Source organism: Lissotriton helveticus, chromosome 7, assembly GCF_964261635.1.
Source record: "Lissotriton helveticus chromosome 7, aLisHel1.1, whole genome shotgun sequence".
Classification (NCBI taxonomy): domain Eukaryota; kingdom Metazoa; phylum Chordata; class Amphibia; order Caudata; family Salamandridae; genus Lissotriton; species Lissotriton helveticus.
In genome coordinates this window covers 457,335,127-457,350,019 of record NC_136068.1, presented here as the reverse complement: position 1 = coordinate 457,350,019, position 14,893 = coordinate 457,335,127, and the positions used below count along the sequence as shown (strand labels likewise).

Sequence of the window (14,893 nt, the reverse complement as noted above, 5' to 3'; positions counted from 1 at the left end):
TTTCTAAAAGTGCTTAGTGCTTGGTTATTTAACAACGAATACACATTCGCCACTGTGCTCAAGTGTCTAGACAGGAAAGATTTGTTTTACTGCAAGTAAACTACTTCCATTTACTTTTCATTCACTACGAGTAGATCTCTTCTGCCTACCCTTCACACTAGCATTGGAGAACCTGTTACTCCCCTAGACTCATCCACTTTTCCGGGATATATCCGAGCCTAAAGTTTCCCTAGCGAACCCCTTTGCTTTCACTCGAGCTCCGATGAACCTGCTACTCTTCCGGTGCGACCCTCACTAGGTTATGCCACAGTAGGAATTTTGCCAATGAACCTCGTTACTAACATTTATTCAATCATACATTCAGAAAAAACCCTAGTTAGTGCTTCCAGTTCTGCCTAACCTGCACCAACTTTCCTTGGGCCAGTGACCTCAAAGCAAGTGGATTCTATTCACCACTCGCTATTCAATTCCCCGGGGATTCTCAACAAAACATTTAACAATTACGGACGAAATAGGTTAATACATATATCAATACAATAATAAGAAAAACAATTTAAAACATTTCATAATTTTTCAAAGCAAACATTTCAAGTGATTGATCAGATCTCCTGAAGTGCCTACTTTTGTAGCAGCATCAATATACTAGCAGCTTCCGACTTGGCTAGACTAACTAGTCCTGCCTAACTTTTAACTATTCCCTAACCATAACTCTGCTACCAGAAAATTACTGCTAGAGATCGCGGGTCACCCGACCAATGATTTCGCCACTTCCGGCTTCGGGCCCATATATTTCAAATCACCAGATACTTTGATCGGATGACCTCACAATCTACTACCAATAATTGTGAGTTCCTTTTCTATTTTCTAGTGTACCCGACTTACCATCCACTGTTACGGGTACCTATGACCACAATGGATCAGGGAGCTAGCTGTAAAAGGAAAGGCAGCAAACAATATATACTTCAATAAATGACTTTACTTTCATAAAATGACCACGGACAACTAGAAGTTTTATAAGGTTTTATCTAAAATTCAATCAGTGTATAAATCCAACTTACATTGAGCAGACAGTCAGTAAGCAAGATAACAAAACATTTGGATTCAAGACAAATGCGACTGGGAACCTGCTAAGCTAGTAAACTAATCATGTAAGAGTCAAAAATGGGTGATGAAAAAATAACTAGGGCAAGAATCATTTATGCTATGGAATGGGAAAATTTAGAAATGTAAACAGTTTGATTAACGTGAAAAATAGGACTCGCTATAACTTCAGAAAATCTCTTCATTCAGTTTAGTGAGAAAATGTATAGAATACATCAAACAAGTTATAAACTGCAAATGGAGGAAAAATGATTTGTAAAAGGAAGGGCAACATAGGAACACGCTATGAAAATAAATGCATACGTTTCATGAGATGCAATGAGTTGCGAAAGCATGGAAAAACTTATCATATGCAAAGATATGTCTTTATTGAAGCAAAGACAGAAAAAATAGAAAGGTGCAGTTTCAAGAGATTCAGAGCGATATTTACCTAGACTGGTGTGAAAAACCAAACCCTGGCCACGGGTCAGTTAAGGACAGGAAACCCTCAAGGAAGGATACCCCTCAATGGACAGCAGGTGCAGAATGGACACCCAGGACAGGACAGGAAACCCTCAGATTAGGATCAGGACAGGACCACCAGGACACGACCAGCACCCGCAGTTCGGAAAGCAACGCCTGCGCTCCACCCTCTCTGCAGCTATCGATCAGGACCCCGATTGGGTCAGCGAACTCCCAGCAAAGTGCTCCGCCAGCACTTTTAAGGTTTAGTAAAACCTTAGTCTATGGTCAATTTCGGACAGAGTGCTCCGCAGCGCTCTGTATCAAGTCACCTATTGAGTGCGTTGGGTCAGTGACAGGTCAGCTATTCGGACAAGTCGGACAATTTCCCTAGGTGAACCCAGGGTAGATATACTGTTTTGGGACAGGGTACCACCCCCCAAATGTTGCAAAGTGTCAGAATCCCCAATTTCAATTTGTCCTAAGGTAGGACTTGGTTAACACACCAATCAGAACAGACTATTACAAGCCCTACTTAGCATCCTAGGGTGCCGCCTAGCAAGATTGGGGTTCCCACGAGAAGTCGCAGGGAATACAATGGAAAGAATACAATTTGATACAATAGAGTACAATCTAGATGCTCTTGCTGGGTGAAGGTGCATGTTCCCATGCTGGCTCTGGCATCAACCTTCTTTGGCTTGGTTTCAATGCCACCGCACCACGGCTGATCATGCGCGATGCTGCCCTCCAAGATGGACTCCCCAGCCCCATCACCCCTCAGTGTCGAGGATACATGAAAAGTAAGCGAAAACAAATTAATACATAGAAATAAATGAATGTATTACATGTTATAAGTTCGTACTTTAGTTTCATCATTATAAAAATATACTATGCATTAGTGAATAAGTGCAACGAATAACATCACAGGAGCAGCAGCACAAAGCTTCGGCACGTTATTGCTATTACGCATGCGCACCTTTTCCCTCTCGAATTCTGACTGCGTCCTTTCAGCTGACTATGCCTCACGCATGCGCAGGAACGAAAAGGCAAGCAGCGGCCATTTTAGGGACAAGGATTAATCGTATTAGTAGAACACATAGGCAAGCTTCGCTATGATACCTACGCACATTAAAAATACATAAAATTAGTAAAACAAACAATTTGTTACGGGATTATAATAGATTTTTCGAGGTTCTTGACTCGAGCAAGTCGCGATGCGAAATCTTGCTCTATCAGTTTCAACACAATGGAGATCTCGAGGAATTGGTCGAATCTACAGAGACCCTGTAGCAGATCTGCAATAGTGAAGTGTTCCAGGCAATCTGTCTCAAGGGAAGCCATTTTACCCTCCTTCTCCGCTGGTCACAGTGATAATGGATGCCAGCACTTTAGGATGGGGAACTTATCTGGGGGATCTGGAAGTCAAAGGTTTTCGGTCTCAAGAGGAAAGATTGTTTCACATCAGTCTTTTAGAATTTTGGTCTTTATATCTGAGTCTAAAGGGGCCTTCCTTCTTTCCCTTCGTGGTCAGTGGGTTCAGGTCTTAACAGACAACACTACAGTAATGTGGTACATCAACAAACAGGGAGGAGTAGGGTCAAATCTTCTCTGCAGAAAGGCTCTTCGACTCTGGTCCTGAGCTCAGGACCCTCAGATTGACGTAATCACAAATCATCTGGCCGGATTGCTGAATGTGCATGCGGATAGTCTCAGTCAGCAATATTCGATCGATCAGTGGCATCTCCATCCAAGGCTGGTACTTCATATTTTCAGGGTGTGAGGGATTCTTCAGTTGGACCTGTTTGCTACTCACAAAAATGCACACTGCCTGTCATTTTGCAGTCTTCGGGAGCTTTGGGGGATTCATTTCAGTTAGATTGAGACTTGCAGCTTCTTTACACGTTTCCCCATACCCTTGATTCCTCAAGTTCTGAGTAAGATTCGCCAAGACCGGGCCCAAGTCATATTGATCGCCCCAGATTGGCCAGAAAGGATGTGGTACACAGATCTTCTTTACCTCTCATTGCACCCTCCACTCCGTCTCCCTCTCAGGGCAGACCTCCTCTCACAATCGTTGGGGCATGTTCTACACCCCCACCTCCAGAAGCTGCACTGCCATGCCTGGAGATTGAACGGGGCAACCTGAGCTCTTTCTCTTTATTTATTTGAAGAGTTTTATGTAGCGCTAGCTAGACCCGGAGGTATCAGAGCGCTTCGCATGAGGATCATTGCTTTACAAGTTATAAATTACATCCGTTACAAGAGCATAGTAAGAACACAGGAAAAAGAACAAAGTTACCAGTAGTTCGTCGGAGGGAGGGGCGGAGGGAGACTAAAAGGGGAGATGAGGAGAACTATGCCTAATGTTCAGCTGGGTAGGTGTTGGTCAAGGGGGTGAACCAGGGCTGTTCTCCTCTATAGCTGTCTAGCAGCTCCACCGGGCATCAACCATGTTGCTCAGGTTTCAGCAGTAGGGAATAACTAAGGTAACAAATTTGCATGGTTACATTAGTTACAGGTGCATAATCAAACATAGGGGATCAGGTCCCCAGTAGAGGAAGGATGGAGGGGAGGGGAGAAAAAAGATCAGGGGGGCAGGGAAGCATATCAGTTCTGGTATACTGGCAGTGGAAGAAAAGTGTCTTATGGAGCACCAAAAGTTAGAGCAAGCGGGACCAGAACCCAGGTGGGGCCACATAGATGCTCGAGCCAATGCCAATAACAAACACCATGCAGTCATCTCGGCATCTAGTATGAGATTGTTTGATAATGGGTCCCAGGTGGAAAATGCATAGGATGTAGAGGCCAGGCAACATAGTTAAGGCGAGGTTGGGGGTAGAGGATGGTGACTAATGAATCTTTGAGCAGCTCCTGTTCAGATCACAGATCGCATTACTCATCAGATACTCAGAGTTCTAAAACACAGGCACCATCCTAAGGTCAGGTTCAGCGAGGTCCTCTTCTTCCGGTGACCCCCTGCCTACTGTGGGTAGTCCCGAGGTAGGGGTGGATCTTTCCACCCCCGAGCTTCGGTTGGGCGCATGCAGGGACTCTCCCCCTCTACCAGCCAGCAGTTCCCTGCAGGCTGTTTCCCCTATCCAGGGTGTCTCTCCCGCCTTGAGAATGTTCATGACAGGAATTAAAAAAATCCCTGTAGTGCCTAGTAGGGTCGACTGCCAAGCACCGGATGTAGTGGGCGATATTTTATCAGCCAGAAGACACTCCACCAAATCTGTCTATGCTGGTAGGTGGGCTAAATTTGTGAAATGGTGTGAGAAGAAATCAATTGATCTCTCAAATGGCCATTTATCTGATGTTCTAAGTTGTTCTTTTTCGCTGGCGCAACAGGGTTGTGCAGTGGCAACTGTTAAAGGCTACTTATCTGCCTTGTCAGCTTTTCTTTGTTTGGCAGACCTACCCTCTTTGTTTAAATCTCCTATGGTTAGGATATTCATTAAGGGTCTCACTAATAGACTTCATCCCACTCTCTTCATTATGCCTCAGTGGGATTTGTATTTGGTTCTCACGTTTTTGATGAGTTTGCCCTTTGAAACTTTGCATATTTGCCCTTAAAGGTGTCTCGCATTTAAAACTATATTTTTAGTGGCAATCACATCAGCTAGGAGGGTGAGTGAATTGGAGGCTCTTAGTTCCAAGCCTCCTTTTACATCCTTCCATGCGGGTTAGATGGTTCTTAGGACCAGAGCTGCTTTCTTGCCTAAGGTTATTACTCCATTCCACTTCGGGCAGTCCATCACCTTACCTACTTTCTACCCTCACATTCACTTTTCTAAGGAGGAGAGGTTTTATTGTCTATACCCCAAGGTGACAGTGAGCATCTACGTGGACAGAGCCAAGGGCTTCAGGCTGGATGATCAACTCTTCATAGGATATGTGGGCAAGTTGAAGGGCAAGGCTTTCCACAAAAGAATGCTGTCCAGGTAGATAATCCTGTGCATCAAGATCTGCTACACCTTGGTCAAGAAGGAGCCTCCTGAAGGTATTCATTCTCATTTGACCAGAGCTAAGTTGTTTTCTTCGGCTTTGGCTAGAGGTGTCCCTGTGGTAGACATCTGCAAAGCAGCAACTTGGGCTTCCCTCCACACTATTTGTTGGATTTGGAAGTGAGAAAGCACACCCATTTTGCTTGTTCAGTGTTGCTGGATTTTTTGGTATAGGCAGGCAGGCACTCTCCTCCGAGAGCAGGACTACCTGGGTATTCAGTTTAAAAGGTGAGGAATCCAAAGGCGGATGTTACATCAGAAGAACAAGTTACTTACCTTCTGTAACGCTTTTTCTGGTGGATACAGTATCATTACTTTAGCTGTGGGGAAGATCATATGTAACTGTACTAAACTGAATGATAATCCGTTTAATAATAATTTGTAATGCATTTACACTTAATAATTATTGGTTGATTGTTAAGGATTAATAATACTGTAATGTGGGTCCATTTTGATTATCAAGTTAACTTAGCCTGACTCTGGGCCTCAGCTGAGGATTTCAATTTTTAAGCTTGTCAGTATGCTATTTTTCTTTCCTCAGCAGGGGCTTAATAGGCACTTCATTAGTTAGACAAAAATATATTTTTATGTATTAGACTGATTTTGAGGCCTGGGAGGAGTAAAGATGGCAGCAGACATGAAAAGATGACGGTAAAAGGAGCCTCCTGTACCCTCTGTTCAAGGACGAGCAGATGTGTACCTAATTGTGTGAGAGTGGGAATTTGAGGAATCTACCGGTTCTCAGCAAATGTCGCCACTGGATTGGTCTAGGACTGTGGGAACAAGATATGGATGTTCTGGAACCTTCAATTGAGCTTTTAATTAGTGTTCCATTGTTAGTCACAGCTCAGACTTTACCCTGACAAGAGCAGACCTTTCTGTTGGGTGTTCCGCTAAGGGGAAAGCTTTATGTTAGGCACTCTTTCGTTTCCTCTGAACTTCTACTGAGGTTCACATAATGCTGATACCTTCTTCCCTTCCTCTTTAGAATCCCTGGTTCTGTCTTTATTCTTTCATCTAGATAATGAGGGTTTCTTCAAGGAACACATTATATGAATATTTCACATTATTTACATTTTGTTTGTTATCATCCTGTACTTTATAATACTTAAATACAGAATACACGAGCACCTGAATATTATGGCGGTATTATTATACTTTCTAAATCATTGCCAATTTTATTGATTGACTAATTACTTGGGAAATAATCCTTTATGGCTGGAATACCATCCTCGCTGTCGTCATTGTGAGGCCTCTTTGGGTTCACTGCATTTGAAATGTATTTCCTATGTTAGCTCCCTCTCAACGCTTCAAGTTGACAAGCAAAGGTCCATACGAACAGGTAGGGATTCCATTTGATGTTTTCATCGAGAGACTGAGGTTCAAATACCCCTGTGTGCAGGAAGACTGGAAGAAGTGTCAGGAATCCCGGTGATCTTCTACGGCGTGGTAGGGAATGCACACCAGTACTGAGTGAAAAAACTGTACTGCTGCCTATCAAAGAGAATGAGATAGACTACCTGATGGTTAGAGAATTTGCATTCTCCTGGACCAAAGATCTGCCTCCACTGCATTTCGGTGTGAAGCTGGATACTGTAGAAACCAGAAACATGTGACTGCTGCCCAGTAGATCAATGTGAGGGCCGATGCATGTCACTGTGACTCTGTGTTAGAACCTGCATTCCCATATACTAATTGCAGTGTCTCAATTCTTCTGCAATTCTATATTATTTGCATCACCCTGAGAAATGTCTCCAGGCATCCACATCTGAGCTTGGGACTTCTGCCTACATTGCACACTTTATGCCTACTATTCATGCTCCCCTTGAAAAGGGTGTACAGTTGTTACCGAGCAATCTGTGCCCTACAGGACATTACCATGTATGCCTTTATCAGGCAGGTAGGTACAGTAGAGCCTTTTCTTTGGCTCTTTACCACTTTACCATTCTGGTAGGTTTTTATTTTAAATAGCATAATTATTTTGTCATTTAAAATAAAAGGCATTTATGAGTTATGGCAAAGGTAAGGGTTAAGGGTGGTAAGGTTTTAAAGTTTTTTTGTGTTCAGGGATGCGTAGCGGTAAGTGTAGGAAGTATTTTAAGGGTTTTTAAGGTTTCAAGTACAGGTCATGTGGGCATTTAGCGTTCAGGGATGGGTAAGGGAAGTTTAGTGTTCAGGGATGGACAGTGGTAAGGGTAGCAAGGATTGTAAGGGGTTTTAAGGTTCAGGGATGGGTAAGGGTACAGGTTATGTGGGGAATTTATTGTTCAGGGATGGGTAAGGGAGCGGGTGAGTAAATGCTTTCTAGGTCCAGGGGTGGGTAAGGATATGAGTTAGTAAGGAATTTTTAGCTTTCAGGGATGGGTAAGAGTCCAGGTTAGCAAGGGTTATTAGGGCTCATTGGTGGGTAAAGGTATGTGGTAGTGTGGGTTTTATGGTTTTTTAAGGTTTAGAGATGGGTAAGTGAAATGGGTAGTAGGAAGTAAATCTAAAAGGGTAGAGAAGAGAAAATATATATTCTTTTTAAAGGGCAAATATATATGAATGAATATCACTGCAATTATATGGTTAAGCCCTGCATGGTATTATAATGTGTTTTAAAGGTCAGCGTGTTATAATGCCTGTGGGGTTAAAGGATACATGGTATCGTTTGATAATTCAGTTGTCCACCTTCTCTACCCATTTAATGTCAAAGATTAAAGACAAGGTACTTGACAGTTCGATGAACTCAAATTAGTACCTGGCTTGTATGATTCCATGGTCAACATCAATACCTGTTACGGGCATTGTCTAATTGCCCCTGGAGTCTCACACGTCCAGGAGAACTGGCCTAACATAGAATGAGAGCAGTAAGCGGTTGGCCTCCTCTCATATTGTGTTTACATGTGCTCAGATTCTATTATCTTTAGGCAACCCACTTCCCTGCCCTGCCCTGCCCTGCCTTCTACTCGACCCTCATCTCTGAGTTGGTCAAAGGTGTAAGTCTAGATTCAACCTCAATCATCTCCAATGGTTCATAAATTCTGCTGCATCTACCCTGCAGATAGCAAGCTCTATTTGTTTCCTTAACACATCCCTATATTGCATTCTACAGGATGAAGGCGTGGATGGGGTTGGCAGCCACCAATTGGCTCTCAGAAGCAGAAGTCCCTCCTTTCACAAGCAGGTATGGCCCACTTCCTAAACCCCTTGACTGCAGCTGGGACTGCCAGAATATATGAGAAATTAACTTGGGGCAGGTGACTTACCTTAAAAGTAGTGATATCACAGCAGGCATCAAATTTGTGTTATTGCTCTGTAACTGTAATGGTGAACTTAGAGTAGTCATCCCCTGTCCAGATGAGGTAAAGTCCATGAACACAGGTTACAGTGGGGCCTTACCTTAACCCTGTTTCACTATTTTCCTGAAAGACAATTAAAGGACAATGCAATTAGGGAGAGAACATAAAAGAATTATAAAGGCCTTTTACTTAAATATATAGTTTTGACAATATTCTTACAATTTTGTTTTAATGAGTAGCTAATTTAAACATATATATATATATATATATATATATATATATATATATATATATAAAAAAATAAGGTTTGCAGAGCACTGTGTGTCCCCTTTCGCTTACTTCAGTGTGTCACATGCAAAATGGAGTCAGTGCGATGGGGGATACAGTGGAGAACTAAGATGCAATCCTCAGGTAAGAAGGTTTAGTTAAAGGTGAGCAAATTGTTTTCTTACACTTCCTGAAGTGCAAGTAGTTTGTCTCTGCTCTCTGCTGTGGGTTCAATAAGTTCCATGGAAAAGGACTCTGCACTCCTAAACTTCTGCCTCTATGACCGATCTGACTGAACTCCCTATTGGTAATTAGAAGAAGGAAAGTGCAGCACAGGGTCCTGCTAGGTATGTAACAAGGTGTGGGTCTTTCTAGATATATTAGGACTTTTTCCAGTAGGCCTTGTGGATTGTTCAGAGAAATTGGAACTTTATCCTTTTTTTGAAAAACTATTTTATTAGAGTTTTGCAACACACATCATGGTACAGCATAGAGTGTCGTTTTTGGGTATATGTAAACGTTCAGATCATTTGCATATCTTGTTGGGCGTCTTCGTGACATTGCACTGTTAAACCCAAGTGCCTGATATGTAAGCTAATAGTCCATGGCACCATTTTAAACCACGATAAAGTGTTCAGAACCACATATCGCATATCTCCGCATATCATCAGTTACTTACCCCAACACCCACCCTCTTTATTTTACCCACAACTTTTCCCTCCCTACTAACTGGTAACCATGAACTTAGCCGCTGTATTCCAATCGGTTTTGCCGGAACAGGCGCCTCAGGGCCACTGTAGTTAGTGCTCATACAGTGTGTTCCCCGGGGAAAGGGGGGGGGAAGGGGGAAGGGGGGGCGGAAGGGAGCTGAATGGCATCCAAGTTTGTAGCCGAGTGGTCGGGGGGGGGGAATAAACAAAGGAGGGAGGGGAGAGAGAAAAAGGAGGGGTTTTGGACCCTCCCTGTCCAGCCCACCTTCCAAGCTGGGATCCGGTAGTTGTGGCTAAGTTAACAGAGGGTCCAGGGCCTCCACTGTGTCTTCATCTGTTTCTGCCTTAAACTGCTCTCTTACTTGAGCCCATTCCAGGGAAATTGGTCTTCTCCTTAATCCCCTGTATTCCTCGCGATGGAGCGCCTCCCCTTCTGCCACCACCCATCTAATGACCTCCTCCCTCCATTTGCCCTCCTGTGGCGCTGTGCAAGACTTCCAATGCTGTGTTATTAATCGTTTTGCGAGCATCAGAGCTAACCCTGCAAAGCGACATAGTAGGTTTGCCTTCCTCGGGAGTGGAAGGAGACCCAAGAGGCACACCTCCATGGTGTCCCAACTGGCGCGTCCCGTGAGTTTAGATAGCCCTTGGGTAACCTCCGACCAAAACCCTCCTAGGGAACAGCATGACCATAGCATTTGAGTGAAATCAGCAGGGCGGTAGGTACATCTGGGACATCGTGCAGTGGTTGAGGGATACATCTTCTGAATAGCCTGCGGTGTAAGATAGGCACTGTGTAGTATTAGTAATTGTATTGTCTTCAGCCGAGAAATAGGGGACACCCGTCGGGGATGTTCTAGGGCTGAGTCCCATTCTCTATCTTCTAACTCTCTCGCCAGTGCCAGTTCCCCCTTCTGCCGGAGAGGCAAAGTGATATACGCAGGTGCTCCCGCGTACAAGGTGGCTTCCATGGCCCATGATGTGGAGATACCGCAATAATTGAAATGTAGGGGATTCCTTCTGTGCCACTAACCAATACCTCCGGACATAATGCACAACCGATGCATGCATGAGGAACAGAGTCTCCGGCACCGCATTTGTGCGGACAAATTCGTTATGTGGCATCAATGTACTGTCTCGGAAGGGATCCCCACCTGTGGACGTGCCCGCCAGTATCCAGTTCCGCACCTGAACAGTAGACAAAACACCACGGTGGGTAGGCAAACCACAAAGGGTGTTGTTGAGAGCATATGGATTCAGGGCTTTTGCAGATTTCTGAGCTTGCTTCCAGTAATGTATGGCAATGGACAACAGAAAGGGAGGGTCTTGTATCTTGTCGGCCCCGGGACACAGCAGTGCTGCAGCTTCCCTCACTGCAATTGTGCTGGGGTGTAACCTATTTCAAACAAGTTATGGCCCGCCAACCAATACGCCAGCCACTGCACCTGTCCAACAGTACAGAATGTTTTAAAATCAGGTGCCCCCATGCCGCCTGCAGTGCGCGGCAGCTGCATCTTGGATAGTGCTAGTCTATGTCTCCCTTCTCCCCATAACAAGGACGTTAGTAAAGAATTTAGTGTTCGAAAAATCCAGGCCGGTAGGACCACAGGGATATTCACAAAATGGTATAAAATTCTAGGTAGCATGACCATTTTGGACACTGCTAGACGGCCCGCCATTGACAACGATAGGGTGTTCCAAAAGGACACTTGTGAACGGAGCGAGTATATAGTCCGCACCACATTTCCATCGATAGTGTCAGCGGAGGACTTATAAATTTATATCCCAAGGTATTTAAATGTTGTAGGTTCTATTCTGAACTGTACTGGACCCAACTGCAAGTGAGTCCCCTCATATCCATCAGAGAAGGAGTATGCCACTGACTTCGCGGCATTAAGATGCAGGCCAGAGATGTCCCCAAACTGCGAGAACACAGCGGCAATGAGCTGCATAGCCATGCCAAGGTCTTTAAAAAAATAACAGCATATCGTCCGCGTGAAGCGAAACTGAGTGTATTACTGGCTGCAACGGTATGCCATATGGGGCCATCACGCATCGCAATCGCTGGGCCATTGGCTCCAATGGCAGCCCAAACAAAAAGGGTGACAGGGGGCAACCTTGGCGAGTCCCTCTATGAATAGATATGCAGGCGATATGATCATTCCTGACTTGACGCGGGCTGTGGGGTCAGATTAGAGTAACTGAATCCACTTGTAATATTCTGGGGGTATACCAAACTTTACTAACACTGCAAGCATATATGACCAGCTTAACATGTCGAACGTTTGCCATATATCTATGGACAAGCAGCCGACCAATGGCAATGACCCCTTCACCGCATGCATCAGGACTTGTAATTGACGATTATTGAGAGAAGTACTACGCTTGGGAAAAAAACTACACTGGTCCGTGTGTATTAATTTAGGCAACAGGGGAAGTAATCTAGACGCTAAAATTGTACTTAGGATTTTATATTATGTATTAAGTATCGATAACGGTGGATACAACACCGAGTCACTGGGGGCCTTATTTTGTTTCAATAGGGACGTGACTATTGCCTCCTTAGTAGTAGGGGGCAGCGTACCTTCCTCAAGGGAGGGGACATACAAATTGTAACAGCTTCGGGGCCAGTGCGTCCACATATGTGGAATAAAGAACTACAGGCAGGCCATCTGAGCCTGGGGTCTTATTGCGTGCCAGCACTTTTTTGCAAACGGATCTCTGCTATAGTAATTGGTGCCGCCAACAGCTCAGCAGATGCGTCCGTTACCGTGGGAAGGTCTATATCCGCAAGGATTTGCACCGTCTCTTCCGACCTCTCTGATGGTTGTGCAATATATAGATTAGTATAATGTGCTTGGAAAGTCGTATTGATGTCACTCTGGGAAGTTAGCAACGTGCCGTGTGCATCATAGATCACCAAGGTGGGCGTGGGAGTCAATGAGGGAGCAATCAGTCACGCCAGCAACCTGCCAGCGCTATCCGCTTCGGTGTGAGTGCGCAGCGTGTACGCATGGAGGTTTACTGTCTGGAGCCGCTCTAATAGCTCAGCGTACCTAATCCCTGCCTCCTGCAATTGCTCCACTCCTATTACATGTCCCTGAGCTGCCACTTCTAGTGCCTGCAGTTTGTCTTCCAATTCCACCAAGTCTCTAGTCACCTTTCTAATTACTCCCACCAAACTTCCCATAGCAACCCCCCGTATTGTGATTTTAAAAGCCTCCCACTGAACCGACCTAGTCGAAGCTGTGCCTTCGTTTTCAGCAAAATACGTAGCAATACTGTCAGCTAATTTAGCACAAAACACTTGCTCTTCTAAGGCCACAGGTGGCAGCCGCCATGTTGGTATAGGCGTAGGGACCCACTCCCAATGCAATGTCAATTCTATAGGATTATGATCAGAGATGGTTTTACCCAGGAATGTACTATGATGTATGGCAGCAGATAAATCTGTGGTGCAAAGAAAATGTTGCAATCGGGTATGTAGGTTATACTGTGGAAAAGTACATTTTGCCATGTTCTGTGTCCCTACGCCGCATCCATCATAGGTTATGTGTGCATGACCAATATGCATATGTTATTCCCCATGTCCGATGAATGACGCAATTACAGTTGTGTCCACCTCTAGTATGCCAGTTTCCAGTCCTCGTGAATACTACGAATATCAGGCCTATGTAAAGTTACGTTGCCACGTTTTCTCAGTGTGCACGTTATTCCATTATAAAGTCCCCGTTTCCAGGCCTCAACAGGGCCCGGACATCAGATTCAGCTCCTGTCTCCTGAAAGCCTCGCTGAGGAGCGATACAGCCCCCACCTGTATCCTCGACCTTTCACTTACTTCCTGCCTCGCAGTGCCCGGTGCAGCTTGGCTCTGCCTCTGAGTCTGCCAAGACTATGTTATGATTCCAGCTATCAGTTTAGTCCTCCTTCTCTGCATTCCTAAGCTACTGAACTGCATCAATAGTTTCCGTCATTGTCTAGCCTATGCGGCTCCACGTTAGAGAAATACTGTATTTAATGGTCATTTAATATTCTTCATCACGCACTACATGAAGAATAATGCATGGTCCAGTCTTAGAATCAAGTTAGCTTTTCCCCTCATGACTTCTAGTTTATATCAACATGTTCCCTAAACATCAGATACTAGATAGGGTTTAGGTACATGTCGCTCCGACCCTCCAGACTCTAGTCTCTGCTCCTAGCACAGAGTTCATAGCCCCCAGCTTCTCCTAGTAATACGTCATTGCCAGTTTACGCGCACCATTAGGTTAGAGGTCCCGGCTCCTTAGGTAGCCCCCTCCAATGATTCCGCCCATTCATGACATATTCTGTTACTTTTGCACCACATGTCTATGTACACGCCCAGTTACACCTACTTTTACTGTTATCTCTCGCGACTGCTACGCGTCACGCCTTCTGCTCCACCCACTGCTACGCCTACTGCAATGTAATGCTATGTGTTCGCGCTATGTATATATGCCTGTGTTTTGTTATTGAATATTAGCGCGCTCATCCCAGACCCAGCCCCGGCAGCTGCCGGGCCTTATTGTCCTATTCCTATGCAGGTTGTCCTGATCCTGTCCTTATGCTGTAATAAACCTGCAGAAACTCCTACTACCTCGAATCTTGACTCTTATTTATTGAGCTATCTGTTATGCTATATGCCTAGTCAAAAATAGGGTATTATTTATTTATTTACCACATAATGGCGCCCGAACAGGTACTTGCCCTTTCCCCACGCGTCGGTGAAGCCACGCCGACCCCCTGACCCTCTGCAGTCGTGACGGAACCATACCGTGCACTGGCAGATATTTCTGCTCCAAGTATCCCTCAGGCCCACGGAGGAGACGGAGGAGGCGGTCCAGCATCCGAACGAGACGGTGGAGGAACGCGGCGAGTCCCGACCAGAGCCCAAGCCGAGAGTCCAAGGTCCGAGGTATCCGGAGGCCCACCCGTAACTGAAGTCCGAAGTTCGTCGTCGTAGAAATCCAGTCCAGTCCGAGGCCTTCCGTTCCGTGCTGCCCGGTGAGTACCATTGCTGGGGTAGTATCTAGACAGGACCAATCTAAATTGACTCCTGGTCCGTGGG

The 14,893-nt window shown here is 45.0% G+C and overlaps 1 protein-coding gene across 3 annotated transcripts in view; it reads left to right on the top strand.

Annotated features, from left to right (window-relative positions):
- LOC144766815 (uncharacterized) overlaps positions 1 to 14,893 on the top strand; it is a 502,863-nt gene that overhangs the window by 222,191 nt on the left and 265,779 nt on the right. For 2 of the 3 annotated variants that reach the window (XM_078650542.1, XM_078650540.1), the window contains exon 6: positions 8,641 to 8,712. The exons of the other annotated variant lie outside the window; for it this stretch is intronic. In XM_078650542.1, coding sequence (XP_078506668.1) covers positions 8,641 to 8,712 — 72 coding nt within the window. The remainder of the gene's footprint in view (positions 1 to 8,640; positions 8,713 to 14,893) is intronic. 3 annotated transcript variants of the gene reach the window in all.